General features: G+C 39.2%; 1 protein-coding gene across 1 annotated transcript in view; it reads left to right on the top strand.

Moving 5' to 3' along the window:
- The first annotated feature begins 509 nt into the window (after window positions 1-509).
- Window positions 510-15,704, top strand: part of htr4 (5-hydroxytryptamine receptor 4) — a 113,782-nt gene continuing 98,587 nt past the window's right edge. The window contains exons 1-2 of the mRNA XM_037675480.1: window positions 510-593; window positions 717-895. Coding sequence (XP_037531408.1) covers window positions 510-593; window positions 717-895 — 263 coding nt within the window. The remainder of the gene's footprint in view (window positions 594-716; window positions 896-15,704) is intronic.

Below are 15,704 nucleotides of genomic sequence, written 5' to 3'. Positions count from 1 at the left end.
TCAAGGCCTTATGATATCCTCCACACTATGCAGTTGAACATATAAAAATGATAATCATCTCTTTCACTGAATTTTGAGTGTTTTAATCAACCTTTTTACACCTGTGGTGTTCACGGTCAAAAGTGATCGCCATAAGAAATGAATGGGTATCCAGACTACATTCATCCATCAGACAGAAAACATCCTCATACACACCACCCCGACTCATTCACTCACTCACTCACACACACATTTCAGACTGAACAATGTCTTTTGCAGTTACACATCTCTTTCCCGCGCTTATGTGCCCATCCCTCACGTGAACCACACCTTCCAGACTAATCAATGTATCATCTTTGCACAGATCCCATATACTGTATATAGCTTGGTGTTTGCCTTGCACTCCTTTTACTCTGAGCACAATGAGTAGGTGACTGACCAAGCGGTTCTCTGTCGAAGAGGTTCTGGTCCAGATTTTTGGACATGACATGATGAAGAGGGCACTGAAATTGAACCAAAGATAGAGGAGGATGTCTCGGAAGTCGAAGACAACACAGATTTTGATCCAGACTTTGAGGAGACTGAACAAAGGAGGTGTTGACTGCCTTGATAAGGTAATGTAAAGTTTCATCCATCACACATTTTATTTTATTTTTATTTATGTGAATCACAGCATTTTGTGTACAACCGATTCAGTATTGTTCCCAATCTCTTATTTATTGTTCCTTTTATTGCAGCTTACTGGTGCATACACCTGCAAGCAAACAACAGCCGGCTGGCCTGTGGCACTGTTCCACAACATCCTTGATGTGTCTGCTTTCAATGCATATGTGGTGTGGGCAGCCATTGACCCAACCTGGAACCAGGGGAAGAGTTTCAAGAGGAGACTTTTCCTAGCAGAGCTGGGGATGCTTTGGTGACTTGGGGTAGCTAGATTTGATAATAACAATTGTTTTGGGACAGGCAGACTCTGCTAGATTTTTTTAATGTCTGCCTTCATAGTTCTGCTGGTACTTCTCAATGGTGAATCCAAACAACCAAATTTTATGGTCACTCCACCTGGCTGGGCTTGTAGCCTTCCCCAAGGTTGAGTTCTTCACCCCAGCGAGTTTCAGAATCCACAAGTGGCCTGGAATTCTCATAAATTGCATCCAGCTTACAGCTTAGCTCACAATGCATCTGAGTCTGGGCGCTCGAAGCGCGGGAAATTCCTTCACACATGGCTTCAAAAATGCCAGGTCCGCTGCCGACGCTTTCCAAATTTGTTGATAAGCCAGAAACCTGCCGATTCCAAAAAGCAGAAATCCCAGTATCATAAATCCAATTATGTATGCATCTTTTATGTCCTTAATGGACAATACGGACAGATACAGAATCTTCCACTGGCCCCAGGAATCCATGGTATATCCCGAGCAAATGTCTCTTCAGGGCATGAGGGCTCTCCTTCACCCTGTCTTCTCGTCGAGAAAACATTGCCTGACTTTGTGTGAAGGATTTATGTTTTATAGATACATTTAACAAATTTGTTATAGTCAAGAATAATGCAAAATATTAGGTGTATGTTATAGTGGTAAATATTCATTCTTTATGTTCTCAACTGTTATTTTAAAGTTGAGGTGGAGTTTTTATATCATCCTGAGAACTTAAAGTGGACTTTTTATACATTTCCAAGTATTCACCCTTTCAGTGAACAGCAGGGTCTATGTTTTAAAGAGACCTAATGCCCAAGCAATCATCATGTTGAATATATTTAGTGTATTTGTAGAAATAAAATCTTAGAAGTATTTGAAGAAAAATAAAATGTGGCAAAGACAAACATGATTGGTAATATATGGTACAGATAATAACATATTTGCATTTACTGTGTTGAAAACACACATCTGATTTGCTAGAGTCTGCCACAACATATAGGCCTTTAACAGGAAGGTGCTTTACTCGAGTTTGTAACAACTTTATAAACGTAATTCCCCATAAAATTAAGCAGATTTTCTTTTAAAAAATGTACAGAGATTGTCATTGAAAATAGATACCTGCCCAGAAATTATATAAAATAAATTTAAAAAAAAAGAACTGCTGGGATGTGCATCTTTGGTTTGATTAAAAATACAGAAGCAGCAAAAACTGATAATACACAATATAATTCAGTGTAGATTACATAGTTGTCTTAAAAAAAGTAATTAAAAAACAACTCAGATTTGTCCGATTAACAATATAGACAAATAACTTGTTATGGAATCATTGTTCTCTTTTTTTTTAATAATTAGAAAAATAACAACTTAAAAAGTAATTCTGAGCAAACCAAATAAAACAATCATTTAGACTTTTGGTTCTTACATTCTGTTTAGTATTTTACAATACATACTTTAGTTAACAAATAAATTTATGTAAATAGGATAACTAATTTGATTATTGCTCATGCATAAATTTTATAATTATAAAAGCTCATTAGGACGTCCATTAGTGGAACTGAAGCAGGTTTGGCCAGATAACCATACAAACAAATGAATGAACCCCACACATACTGATATGGTGACAAAACAAACTCCTTTTTATATACAAAACAACTCACACTTCGTCTTTGTGTCACTGTGTCTGAATATTTCACAGATGAAAAATGTCTTTCTTTATCTGCGCTCATTATAATCAAACATGTCAGCTCTAAATGAGGACGCCTGTTTCTGTCTCCAATTTGTTAGTTTACCACTCTGGGCTTCATTTTCCTCACCGAGAAACGTGAAGCTTTGAGCCAAAGAAGGGCTTGTTTTTTTTCTTTGGCGTTGGATTTGCACTCCAGGTTTTTTTTGTTGTTGTTGTTGGTTTGTTTTTTTTCGAGACCTTTTAGACTGTTGAGATGCCCCACTCTTAAAACTGTGTGACGGCTGTGGCTAAGTGGTTAGAGCAGTCATCCTCCAATGCAAGAGTTGGGGGGGTTGATTCCACCAGCAGTCGCATGCCAAAGTGTCCCTGGGCAAGACACTGAACCCCTCATTGCCTCCGATGTGTGTCCCATCGGTGTTTGAATGTGATAAAGCTCTGATTATTTTTTTGCATAGATATAGTAGAGTGCTATATGAATGGGTAAATGAGGACACAGATTGTGTTGTAAAGTGCTTTGACTATCTTGATAAAATAGAAAGGTGCTAAATAAGTACAGTCTATTTACCATTTACTGTTCAGACTAGAAATACAGGTGGTTTCTATGTCTGATGGTATTAAAACCAGTTTTATCTAAACTATCTATAGGTTTGTCACCATTTTTATGATTGGTTTAAAATTACATACATTTCAATTAAATTCAACCTTTATTTATACAGGCTAGTCTCAATGAGCCTCAAGGACTTATTTACAAGACCTGTTTTAAACAAAGAGCACAGATCACAACAGCAGACAATCTTATAAAAGTATAAAAAATGACAAGAAAACAGAAGAAATTATATTTAAAAAAATGAAACAAAAACAGCTACATTATAAAGCAATATAAAATACTAAAAACAGGAACTGCATGTCCATGCATGAACATGTCAAATTGAATTTGAAAAGAAATACAGACATTTTTATTTTCTCTACAAAGTTCACTAATAATAGGGGATAATATAAAAAAAAAAAAAAATTAAAAGCCTTCTTAGGAAAATAAGCCATTGTTTGTGAATTATGGTTTTCAAGAATTATAAAGAAGATCAAATTGGTCTTGACAAAAATGGATGGTACCATATACCTATTACTTTGATGCTCTTCTTTTAGGGGCCGACATGGGGGAGAGGCAGGGCAGCTGACCCGGGACACTAAAGTCCCAGGCTCGATCCCCAGTCATTGCACATCTCATGGTGTCTCTGAGCAACACACCCTATCCCCAAATGCTCCTTGAGTGCCCCCAATAGTCGCCCACCGCACCACCTGGTGGTGGATGGGTTAAATGCAGAAAGACAATTTCACCATTGTATGGGAACATACAATGGTGACAATATATAACACAATATTTTGAGTCAATCAAGCAATTTCTATAACTCTCTCTGAGTCTTCCGCACCTGTTCACAGTTATTTTGGCTCCATTACTCATGAGCAAACTGCTCCAGATGTCTCAGATTGAATGGTTCCTTCTCCAGATGTTTCAGCTCTTTCCACAGATGTTCAACAGGATTAGGTTTAGGGCTCAAATGGTCACTTCAGAACAGTCCAATGTTTGGTTCCGAGCCATTCTTGGGTGTTTTTAGCTGTGTATTCTGGCATATTATCCTGATGGAGGATGCATGACCTGAGGCTGAGACAAAGCTTTCTGACACTGGGCAGCATATTGATCTCCAGAATGCCTTGATAGTCTTGAGCTTTCATTGCAACCTGCACTGTACCAGATGCAGCAAAGCAGCCCTAGAACAGAGCCGAGCCTCCTCCATATTTCACTGTAGGTTCTGTTCTTTGTATGTTTAATTTTTGGGTCTGTGATCACAGATCTGATGGCACTTGTTGCCAAAAATCTCAAGATTTGTCTCACATGTCCAAAAGACATTCTCCCAGAAGCTTTATGGCATGTCCATATGTATTTTGTCAAATTCCTGTTCCACTTATTTATGATTTGGTGTCCTCCTCAGTTATCTTCCATAATGTCTACTTTCAAACAGTGACAGATGGTACAATCTGACATGGATGTACCTTGACCTTGGAGTTCACCTTTAATCTTTTTGGAAGTTTTTTTATGGGTTCTTTGGTTACCATTCATATATAATGTCAAATGAGTTGAAAATGAGGTGCCGTAGATGCATTCCCATCTCCTTGTGCTCGAGTCCCTTTATATTCTGCGTCTCTGTGTTCCCTCGTTGCCTGGGCATTATTTACTACCAAGCTTCATGTTCCTATCTTTCCTCCATGTCCTCCAGCATTTATGTAAGTTTGCTGCCCCGTCAGCTTCGTTTTGTTTTCAGTAATAATTTAATTCCTATTTTAGTCTCCGAGTCTCCTTGGCTTGCCTGCACTTTGGGTTCTAACAACACCAGATCTCGACAATTTGGAGTTTTATGCTAAAGTGGTACCAGTGTTGAAGCCAGTATTTTCTTGGCATCAGTTTTATTTATTTATTTATTTATGTATCCATTGCAGAACCAAATAAGAAGGATTAGTCTAAAACTGGAACTGCTGAAGAGTAAATACACTGTAAGTTGGCAGAACCAAACCAAGAACCCATTCTCTTAAAAAAAAAAAACAATAAACATTACATATTTTATTCATGACTTAAACTCTATATATTCTTGTAGGTCCCAGTTTATCGTCTTCAAGATGAATAGCGGAGATATTTTTTTCAACTACCATCTATTTTTTATGATTTAAGTGTCTTCCATTAAAAGCCGTCTAGATTATTTTTCTCTAAAGCAGTCAACACTTCATAATGCAATTCAATTCAATTCAAAAATACTTTATTAATCCCAGAGGGAAATTATTTTGTTGTTGTAACTCGTTATCATTTCATTAAGATGTTATAGATGCTGATGGCTGTAGACAGGAAGGATCTCTTGTAAAGGTCCATCCCACAGTGGATCCTAAGAAACTGGCTGCAGATGCCGTCCGATCCGTCCACCCAGACTCGGCTGGCCTCTTGGTTCCCCTGGACTGTAGGACCGCTTGAATGCCGGGCAGAACTCCTCCCAGAGCGATGGCCACTCCTCCCAGAAGTCTGCCGAGCTCCTCATAGCTGCAGACAGCCAACTGTAGGTGCTGAGGGACGATCCTGTTCTTCCGCTGTCGTGAGCCATGTTTCCTGCTAGTTCCAGGATCTCAGTGGTCAGGCACAGCTGGCAGGTAGATGAGAATGCGTCCATAAAACATCCTTTTCAACTCATTTGAGAGTTGGGGCCATAGTTGAGATATTATTTCAGGTTTTGAGATGTTATTTAGCTGCTGTTGTTGTAGAAAACTGCCTTGTTGCCATGGTTACGCATCATAACAAATGTCCAAAACTAAGGAAAGTTTCAGTAAAAATACTTCCAGCTGCACAGCATTCGATACCAGAGGAAACAATCATCCAAAAAATGAGATTTACATCCAGAAAAAGAGGAATTAAAGTTTCCAAAAGCAAAATCTCAGAATGAAAGTAACAGAACTGCTCCAACATGCAGCCACCTTGAGCGGCGCAATTCTAGAAAAAAATCAGCAACCAAAGTAAGCTACCTGATGTTAGACCAGCCTTTCCTCTGAAAATGTTTTATCCTGTTGGGCACCTTATTTTATGTTGTCTGGAGTTAACTAAATCTGTGTGGCGTGACGGTGAAGAAATGTTCCTTTGTGATTTTTTATGACCATCTTGTGACCTTCATAAATGATCTTGTAGCCAGTTTCAGGTTGAACTAGTTGAACTGTATATAAATTTCTGCTCATTTATTAATCTCCATCACTCAGAGTTTACAGTAGACAGCTTAGCGCTGATTCAGCTGTCAGCTGGCTCTGGCTTGTTTGAGAATAAACGAGAAGAAAGGCATTTCAGAGCAGCTGGTTAATCCAAATTCTGTGTGCACTCAATAATAGCCCATAATATTGCAGATGTTGTAGCATCTGCGATGGAAATAGAAGCTCCAAACTCTTCCTTCGGGGCTCTCACCGGTCATCTTGGCTTCATAACATCTGCACGGGAGTTTCTGCATCGGAGCAAACCACTTGAAAGACTGTAAGGGGTATCTTTAAAGAATCTGTGTGCACCGTGCAGTCTGAATCATTAGAAAATGTAAGAGTCGGTCTGCTTTGAATCAATCTGGAGCAGAAAACAGCACAGATGTTCAAATGTACTCTGATAGATCCTCCATGTCAAGCTCCACACTCATCTAGAAGTGGTGTAGGTCTATAACATGATGTACAGGTATTAGAATGATCTGCATCATGGATGAGCGAGTGAACATGTTCTGACTCCTTCATACATTTTTTTTCTTCTTTTGACAAAAGTGTAAATTTAAGTATATAACTCTAAAGAGCATGATAGCTTTAACTTCTTCTTAACAATAAATAGCATGAGCACAATGTTGTTATCACATTTGATAGAAGGAAAGTTTGTTGCTTTCCAATGTGCCTGTGAAGACTGCCTCCTTGTTTTGACACCAGCCTCGTTTTTAAATATGAAGAAGTTAAAGTTTCGCTTCTAAATTTGTGATTTTTTTTTTTTTTGCTGTCATTCTTTGATTAGCAATTTCCATCTTTCAGCAAATTCATTTTTATTTATGCTAACTTTCTCTTTATTCTTGATACAAAAGATAAAAATTATTACAAAACTCAGTGCATGTATGTATATATACATTTACAGCTGTTTAACTGATTTAAACAGATAAGAGAACAGCACATGAACACATACTTTGTCTTTATAGACAAATGTCTCCTTTTCCAAATTCAGAATAAAACCTCTTTAACTAGCATTTGATTAGTTCCATGAATCCCTCCTTTTAGCACTCTGCAGCTTCTTCAGCTGATGCCCCATCGATACAAACAGGTAACCAAGCAACAGACAGGACACCCAGATTTAATCAAGCACATGGACGAAAACATCCCTCCATCCATATGTTATTTTCCTTTCTTTTCGGGTCATGGGGGTCACTGGTGTCCATGTCCAGCAGTCACTGTGCGAGAGGCAGGGGACACCCTGGACAGGTCTCCAGCCCATCACGAGGACACATAGAGACAAACGAGACAAACAACCATTCACTCTCTCACTCACACCTGGAGACAGTTTAGAGTTATCAATCAGACTAACATGCATGTTTTTGGTCTGTGGGAGGAAACCTACGCATGCACGGAGAGAACATGGAAACTCCACCCCAAAAAGTCCTCTGACCGGGACTCGATCTGGCGACCTTCTTGCTGAGAGGCGTCAACTCTGCCAACATTACCAAAAACAAAGATCTAAAATATTTTAAATGAAAGGAAATGTTGTATCAAATTGAAAGCTCTAGCATTTGTGAATACTTTTATATAATTTATATATGTTTTTCCAAGTTTTTATTATAAAACAATCTAAAGATCGTTTGACATGACTGACACTTGATTATGACAGGAACATTTAAAAACACTCATCCTTAATCAGAGTCAGAGAGTCAGAGTCGGAGTTTCTTTATTGTCATTCGCACCTCATGTGGTACATGTGGTGGAGCGAAATTATGTACACAGGGTCCCAGTTACATCCAACAATAAAATGTATAAGAAAAACAGTAATAACATCTAAGATATGAACCAAGAAAAACATCAACTAAATATACACTAAGCACTCATAACATAAAACATTGAACATCAGCACAAACATGAACATGAGTCTGTGAGCAGATGTGCACGCATGAACACATCAACATTGAAACAGATCAGCAGCAACATGAAACAGATCAGCAGCAACATGATATGGTTTTTCACAGTGATTATTCTAGTTAGAGATTCATGAGTCTAACAGCCTCAGGGTAGAAGCTGTTCCTCCGTCTAGTGGTTCTACACTTAATGCTCCTTAACCTCCTTCTTGAGGGGAATGGGGCAAAAAGTGTGTGTGCTGGGTGAGTGGTGTCCTCCATGATGCAGGTGTCCCTCTTCCTGCATCTGGAGGTGTAGATGTCTGTGATGGTGGGGAGGCTGATTCCAACAGATTTCTGTGCAGCCTTCACCACTCTCTGCAAAGCTTTTCTTTCTGCAGCTGTGCAGCCTCCATGCCACACGTTGATGCTGGAGCACAGGATGCTCTCCACTGCACACCTGTAGAAGGAGATGAGGACTGAGCTTCCCAGACCAGCTCGCCTCAGCCGTCTGAGGAAGTAGAGTCTCTGATGAGCTTTCTTGATCAGGCTGGTGGTGTTGTTGCTCCAGCTGAGGTTGTCATTCATGTGTACACCCAAGTAGAGCCGCTGCTTCTCCATGTCAAGGAGTCAGTTGAGGTGGTTTGGGCATCTGGTTAGGATGCCTCCTGGATGCCTCCCTGGTGAGGTTTTCTGGACACGTCCCACCGGGAGGAGACCAGGACATGCTGGAGGGACTATGTTTCTCGGCTGGCCTGGGAATACATTGGGATTCCCCCGGAGGAACTGGCCCAAGTGGCTCGGGAGAGGGAAGTCTGGGCCTCCCTACTTAGTCTGCTGACCACGAATAAGTGGAAGAAAATGGATGGATGGATGGATGGGTATTTTAAAACTGATTTACAATTAATAATAGTTGGAAGTCAGACTGTGGTCACTCTGCTTATGATTTCTATCCACTAAAAGAGTAATTATTTTATCTCAAACGTGGTATTTTCTCTCCAACTCTAATGGCACAAAGACGGAAGATTACACACTTAATAAAGTTCATTTATTCCATTAAATTGAGCAGTTTATTCACTTCCTGTGGTCTCTCCATGAGAGGGATGAGAAGTTCACACCTAGCCTGTGTGGCTCAGCAGCAGGAATGTGTGGCGTCTGTAGGAGGTGCAGCAGCTTTCATCGATTACCGTGACTAAGCTCGCTGGCTGCACGCTGAGAGGACACACATCGTGTCTAAGATGTGTGCAGATCCCAAAACGTCACTTATTTGCCCACAGCTTTGAGATTTACCACACGAGCAGACAAGACGTTTGTGCACTCACTGACTGTGCTGCCGTGCTTCATGGTAATGTTATCATCAATATGCTGTGTGGAACGAAAGCAAATATATGATCAGTCAGCACTTTACAACACCAATAATCTCTAAAAGATAGATTTAAGGAAACAGTTCAGAGGTATGTAGAGGAGTAGCTTGAAAGTGACCAAATGAGGTGTAGGAGGATGACTCACTGTGGAGACTTCTGAACAGGAAACAGACGATTGAAAAAGAAACGCGTTTCATTTACAAGTTAATGTTTAGTTCACCAATGACTAAAGTCATTTAAAAAATAGAGTTTTGGGTTTGACAATTATTTGATTTCACAACAAGTGAAAATGATTTTTTGGAAAACAAGAAAAACTATTTTAAATTAGATTTTAGTGCCTTTTCAAAAGGTTAACACTTTCACTCACCGGGGTAACTCAGCAACTACTGGAAGAAAATTGAATGTTGGCATGTGGATTTCCTCTCTTTGTGGAAAAAAAAAAGATATACAACTTGCAAAGGTCAGTAACAACCCATTTTAAAAAGGCCTACATGAAAGAAAAACATCATACCATACCATGCCACTTTATTTATAAAGCACTTAAAACTGCAACAAGGCCAACCAACGTGCTGTAGAGCAGAACAAAGCAAAGGACACAGGATAAAATACATAAATCCAAATAGGTAAAGAAAAACTAACATATTAGAATAGAGACAATTAAATCAACTCACACAGTGTCAAAAACCAGGGAATAAGTGAGTTTTTAAGCAAGACTTAAAAACAGTGATAGAAGGAGCCTGCCTGACCTGCAGTGCTAACTCGTTCCACAGTTTTGGACCTGCAACAGAGAAGGTTCTGTCACCTTTAGAGCTCAAAACGAGTGCTTGGACCCAATAAAAGCATCTGACCTGCTGACCTCAGAGAGCGTCATGGGACATATGGCTGCAGCAGATCAGCGAGATAAGAGAGAGCAGAATTATTCAGAGATTTAAAAACACACAGAAGGATTTTAAAATGAATTCAAAAGTGAACTGGGAGCCAGTGAAGGGAGGCCAGAACTGGAGTTATGTGCAAACAGTAGCTAAAATAACATTTTCAAAGTTATTTAATAACACAAACATGTTGTTTTGTTAAATTTGACCCAAAGTGATATGGAAAGCCTGCAAATGAGACTGGATGATGAGATCATTTGCTTCAGTCATATAAAAGTTGAATTTAGACAATGTTTGCAGATGTTTTATTTCTTCTCCTTTTGCTATACATGTCCTAATTATTCATTCTTGTCAATAAAACATCAGCTTTAGTTTATTTTTTTAAATCAGAATTTATGTCTAGGAATCCTTTTAGCTTGATATATAAGTAATATTGCAACTTACTCAGACCCTTAAGTATTTTAGTGACATTCATCCCTTGATAGAAGAGTAACCTCCAAAACCCAAGAATGTCCCCAAAAGTATAAATAGGTTTAACAGGGAACTGGACAAAATGAATCAATCTGTCTTTTGTTGTGTCAGTGTTCCTCTTTCCAAACACCCACTGGGTTGATGCGGATTGTGTTGCTGAACATAGCAGCACTGCCGTCACTTGAATGCATCATCTGCAACTTGTTGCACATAAACATTCTAATACAAAGTCATTATCAATTAAATTCCTGGCAGAAAATGTATTATCATCATATACAATACAAGCATATTTATGTCATTAGTACTAACTTACTCTTTGGAAAATATTAAAATTATTTATCATGACATTTTTATTTTATTTATTTTATTTACCTAGGTAGTCTCATTGAGCCACGAGAACTCATTTTCAAGAGAGACCTGTTTAGTGAGCAGATGGTGGGGGTTAAGGGCCTTGCTCAGGGGCCCAGGGTGGGGCGAATGTGGGTGGAGGGAGGTGTGGGTGTTTCACCTTTTCCACCCACATTTTGATGTTGACGGTACCGGGAGCTGAACCTGCAACTTTCCGATCCCAAGCCCATCTTCTAACCTCTGCGCCACCACTCCCCCAAACAAACAAAACAAGTACATAAACATTCAGTTAAGCACTAGTCAAAACAATATATGAGGTAGTTGTATTAATACTCATAATTTATCCATTTTCAGACGCATATTTGTTCTGTTCAGGGTCATGGGGGTGCATCCCAGCTTTTGTTGGGCATGTAACAGGCTGCACCCTGCACAGGTCGTCAACATATTTGTAGCTTTTTAGTTCAAAACTGTTCTGGTTTTTTTTAGGTTTTGATGGCGCAGACGAGCAACGTAAAGAAAAACAAATGTTGAAGTTGCTGAAATGTGAAAGGAAGCATCTGTGCGCATATTGCAGTTTTCAGGACTGATGTGACACCTGCCACATAACCTGATGTCTTTAGAGTGTAGACAACATCCTTTTGTTTCTTTCGGCTGCTCCCTTCTTCAGGGGTCGCCACTGCAAAATAACTTGTATGAAGACTTGGCAATTATTTTTACTCCGGATGTCGTTCTTGACACAACCACAGACTATCGAGCTACCACAGCCCTCTGTGTGGAGCAGAGAGCTGCCATCTAGAGCAACCTGGGGAGCAGAGCGTGGGGGTTAAGGACCTTGCTCTAAGGCCCAGAGTGGGGAAAGTGAGGGTGGAGGCAGGTGTGAGTGTTTTAACATGATGGGAGTCAACCCCGCAGTCTTCCGATCACAGTCCCACCTTTGCTAGCCTCTGCACCACCACTCACCCTTTTTCTGTGGGGCAGCTGTGGCTGGTTAGAGCAGTCATCCCTCATTGTAAGAGTTGGTTGTTCGATTCCACCAGCAGTCACATGCTGAAGTGTCCCTGGGCAAGACACTAAACCCCTCATTGCCTCTGATGTGTGCTTCATCAGTGTATGAATGCGATAAAGCACTGACTATTATTTGTATAGATCGAGCAGAGTGCTATATGAATGGATAAATGAGGACACAGATTGTAGCGTAAAGCACTTTGTGTATCTTGATAAGACAGAATGGTGCTAAATAAGTACAGTCCATTTACAATTACCATTGTATTATTCATACATTTCATAATTTCATAACGATTATTGACAACAGTGCAAAAAATTAAAAAAACAACGCTGGGAAAGCTCTGAATGGAGTGTACATTTAGTTCTTGTGCATTACATCCTCGGTCGCATCGCACAGCCATAAAACGTGTACTAGGTTGTTTGGATGCTTTAAAATGGTCCCGGGTGAGAGTTTGAATGAATGCCTATCTCATTTGTCTCGTTGCTGCCCTGTGATGGACTGGCAACCTGTTCAGAGTGTATCCTGCCTTTTCACCCAGTGACAGTTGGATACTGGCACCAGCTTCATTTATCCGTGAGCAGGAACAAGCAGGTAAAGAAAATTGATGGATGGATGAAGAATGGCATTTATCGTTGCAGTCTTCAACCATCCATCCATTCATCTTCATCCTCTGGAGTTACAGGTAGCTTGTGTCCATCTCCTGTGTTCTGCGGCTCAGAGGAGAGGGACACTGTGCAGGTGGCAGGACAACAAGGAGGTTTCAATGAATGAATGAATAAGTGCACGGATTGTTGGCTGCAATGTCAGTCACAAATCATAAAAGCACACACAGTCCTTAAGATTGTTTGAGAGGCAGCATCAAGAAGTAAGAGCTGCACTGTGTTCACACACTGTTTCATGTGTTATATGCCAGAGATAATTACCAGTTATCATTTATATTATCAGAAATTATCTGGTAGATCTTCAAATCTTTGCACAACTTTCTTTCACGTTTCAAGTTATTTTTTTGTTTTCAACAAATTCTAAGCCATCACAACCGTCTTCTCTCTGCTGCTGTGTTGCTGACCATCTTTTACACTCGCTCGTAACGAGTTGCCTGGCAACCCAAACTGATAATTTACTGCAGTGTTTAGATTCTTAATTCCTTTTTGAGCAAAATAAAATGTTTATTTATAAAACGTGTTACCATTCTATCATCATGCAAACAATACCATGTAGGGAGGTATAAATCTCTTTATGTTAGGTTGGTTTTAGCTGGTGTAGATGTTTAGTTGCGGGTGGAAAAGAAAAAGAAAGTCCCCGTGAGTGAGTGGTCTTTTATGGAGGATGGGATGTGACAAAATGAAATAAATAAATACATAATAATGAAATGTATAATTTATATATTCAATAAATCATTAAATCATTAAATATGTCATTAAATTATTTATTTCATGATTTATGTATTTAGTTTTGTCACATTCCACCCTCATGTGTCACCATGAAATGATGTTAACTGTCAGTCTCATGCTTTAAACTCAGTGGGCGGGACTAATGCTGATCATGTGAAATCCATTGCTTTGGTCTGATCTATTATCAATCCATTATCTGCGCTCGATTTGTCTTTGCTAACGGTGAGGAGCAGCCAGTCAGGCGTCCCGCCCACTGAGTTTGACGAGTGAGACTGACAGTTAACATAATTCCACCGTGTTACTGGAGGACGCAAGGTGACAAAATTAAATAAATAAATAAATCATGAAATAATTTAAAAGGTATATTTCATTATTTAATGGTGTTTTTAATAATTCAATTGCATATTTAATGATTTAATGATGTATTTATCAATTCAACGATACATTTAATTGTTATGTTTGCATTATGTATTTATTTATTTCATTTTGTTATATTCCATCCTCCATGGTCTTTCACTGTTGGATAATGATTGCTGCAGACTTGTGTGTCATCAATGTAACTTTAAATGTATCGCTTTTTCTCTTTCTTTTGTTTAAGTATATACAATATGCGTCTGTCGGTGTAAGAACTGTCTGAAGTTATTACATTTAATTAGACAACTGTATTCATGTATAAAAGATGTAGATTTTATAACACATCAGTGTTTTAACATCAGGGACGTTTTTCCACTTTGAAGCTTTGCATTCAATGAACCACTTCATCATATATCTTACTTCCTTTAGCCTCAGTTTACAGATAGAATTACGTAAAGCAGGTGTCGTTACATGCTCAAAGGATGGTGATAGGTCAATTTGATGGTTACTTTCAAACTCATTAATGCCATGATTGCAATATAGGCAACACAGGTTATTTGTAGAGTTTTGTTGTAGTAATAGTCAATACGTAGACCTGTTTATTTTTTTTATCCAAATTATCACCATTTACACTTAATGCTTTCATTTTGTAAAAACATGGCAACCACACTGAAAGCTATAAGTGTTGACAAGACAAATGTGAGTGAAATACCTTGTTTTATAATAAAAACCTAACAAAATAGAGATGCAACAGGTCTTTCAGTAGCTGACTTAAAAAAAAAATCATGTAAGTTGATGTCAGTTCTCCATACTTGTTTAAGAATTACTGAGTAATTAATTCTGACTTTAAGCATGTCCAGGAGGGGAAATTGTGTCTGTGAGGTGGATCAGAGTGTTAACACCAGCTCAGTATCAAACTTCAGATCCGGCCCCAGGTGCAGCACATGCCCAGAATCCCCCGGTCGTATTACGGGTCACGGCCAACTTCAGGATGAGGCCGATGAATGACTGATAATTGGATGGAAAATGGATGTTGCAGCAAGGAAACTGATGTAAAGTAATTGGATGAAACTGAGCTGTCATTGAGAGTCCTGTTTCTTTCCTGTGTGAGGTTTGTGTGTGTGTGTGTGTGTGTGTGCATGTAGAAGATGTCAGGAGCGCCTTCATGGAAATTGCTATGAAGAAAATTAGCCTAAAACGACTTCTTACTCCGCATTAGCTCTAACGGCTGTCTGATGCCTCACACGGTTCTGTCACTAATTTGAGCTCAGATCACACGAGGAATTAGTCAGTGAGTCTTGGGAGAGTTCTGCTGCCAGTGTGCTTTAATTCTGCCTTTTTAAGGCTTCAATAAGGTTTATTTGTCTTAGAATATGGAAAACCCTTTGTTTCTGTTCAGCTTTTAAAGATCCAATTTGTAATTTTTCAAGTGGCCGGTGTTTAAAGACTCAGACTTTATCTTTTCACTCAAAAACATTATTAGAGCAAATGCTGAACATTTTCACAGCTGGAGAAGTATGTAGGTTAATCACAGCTTACCTAATTATAAGATTAGATCTAGCTGGAGTGTGTTACACAGATTTAATACAGCTCCTTTATGAATACTGAAGCGGTAGTTTGTTTTGTTACTCCCTGTTGCAGAGCGAAGAGAGGGAATTGGATACCCTCTGTCCATCCAT

The sequence above is a fragment of the Nematolebias whitei genome, chromosome 4, assembly GCF_014905685.2.
Source record: "Nematolebias whitei isolate Nwh7 chromosome 4, NemWhi1, whole genome shotgun sequence".
Classification (NCBI taxonomy): Eukaryota; Metazoa; Chordata; class Actinopteri; order Cyprinodontiformes; family Rivulidae; genus Nematolebias; species Nematolebias whitei.
Note: the sequence above shows the minus strand (reverse complement) of the source record. Positions and strands in the feature narration are given on the sequence as shown.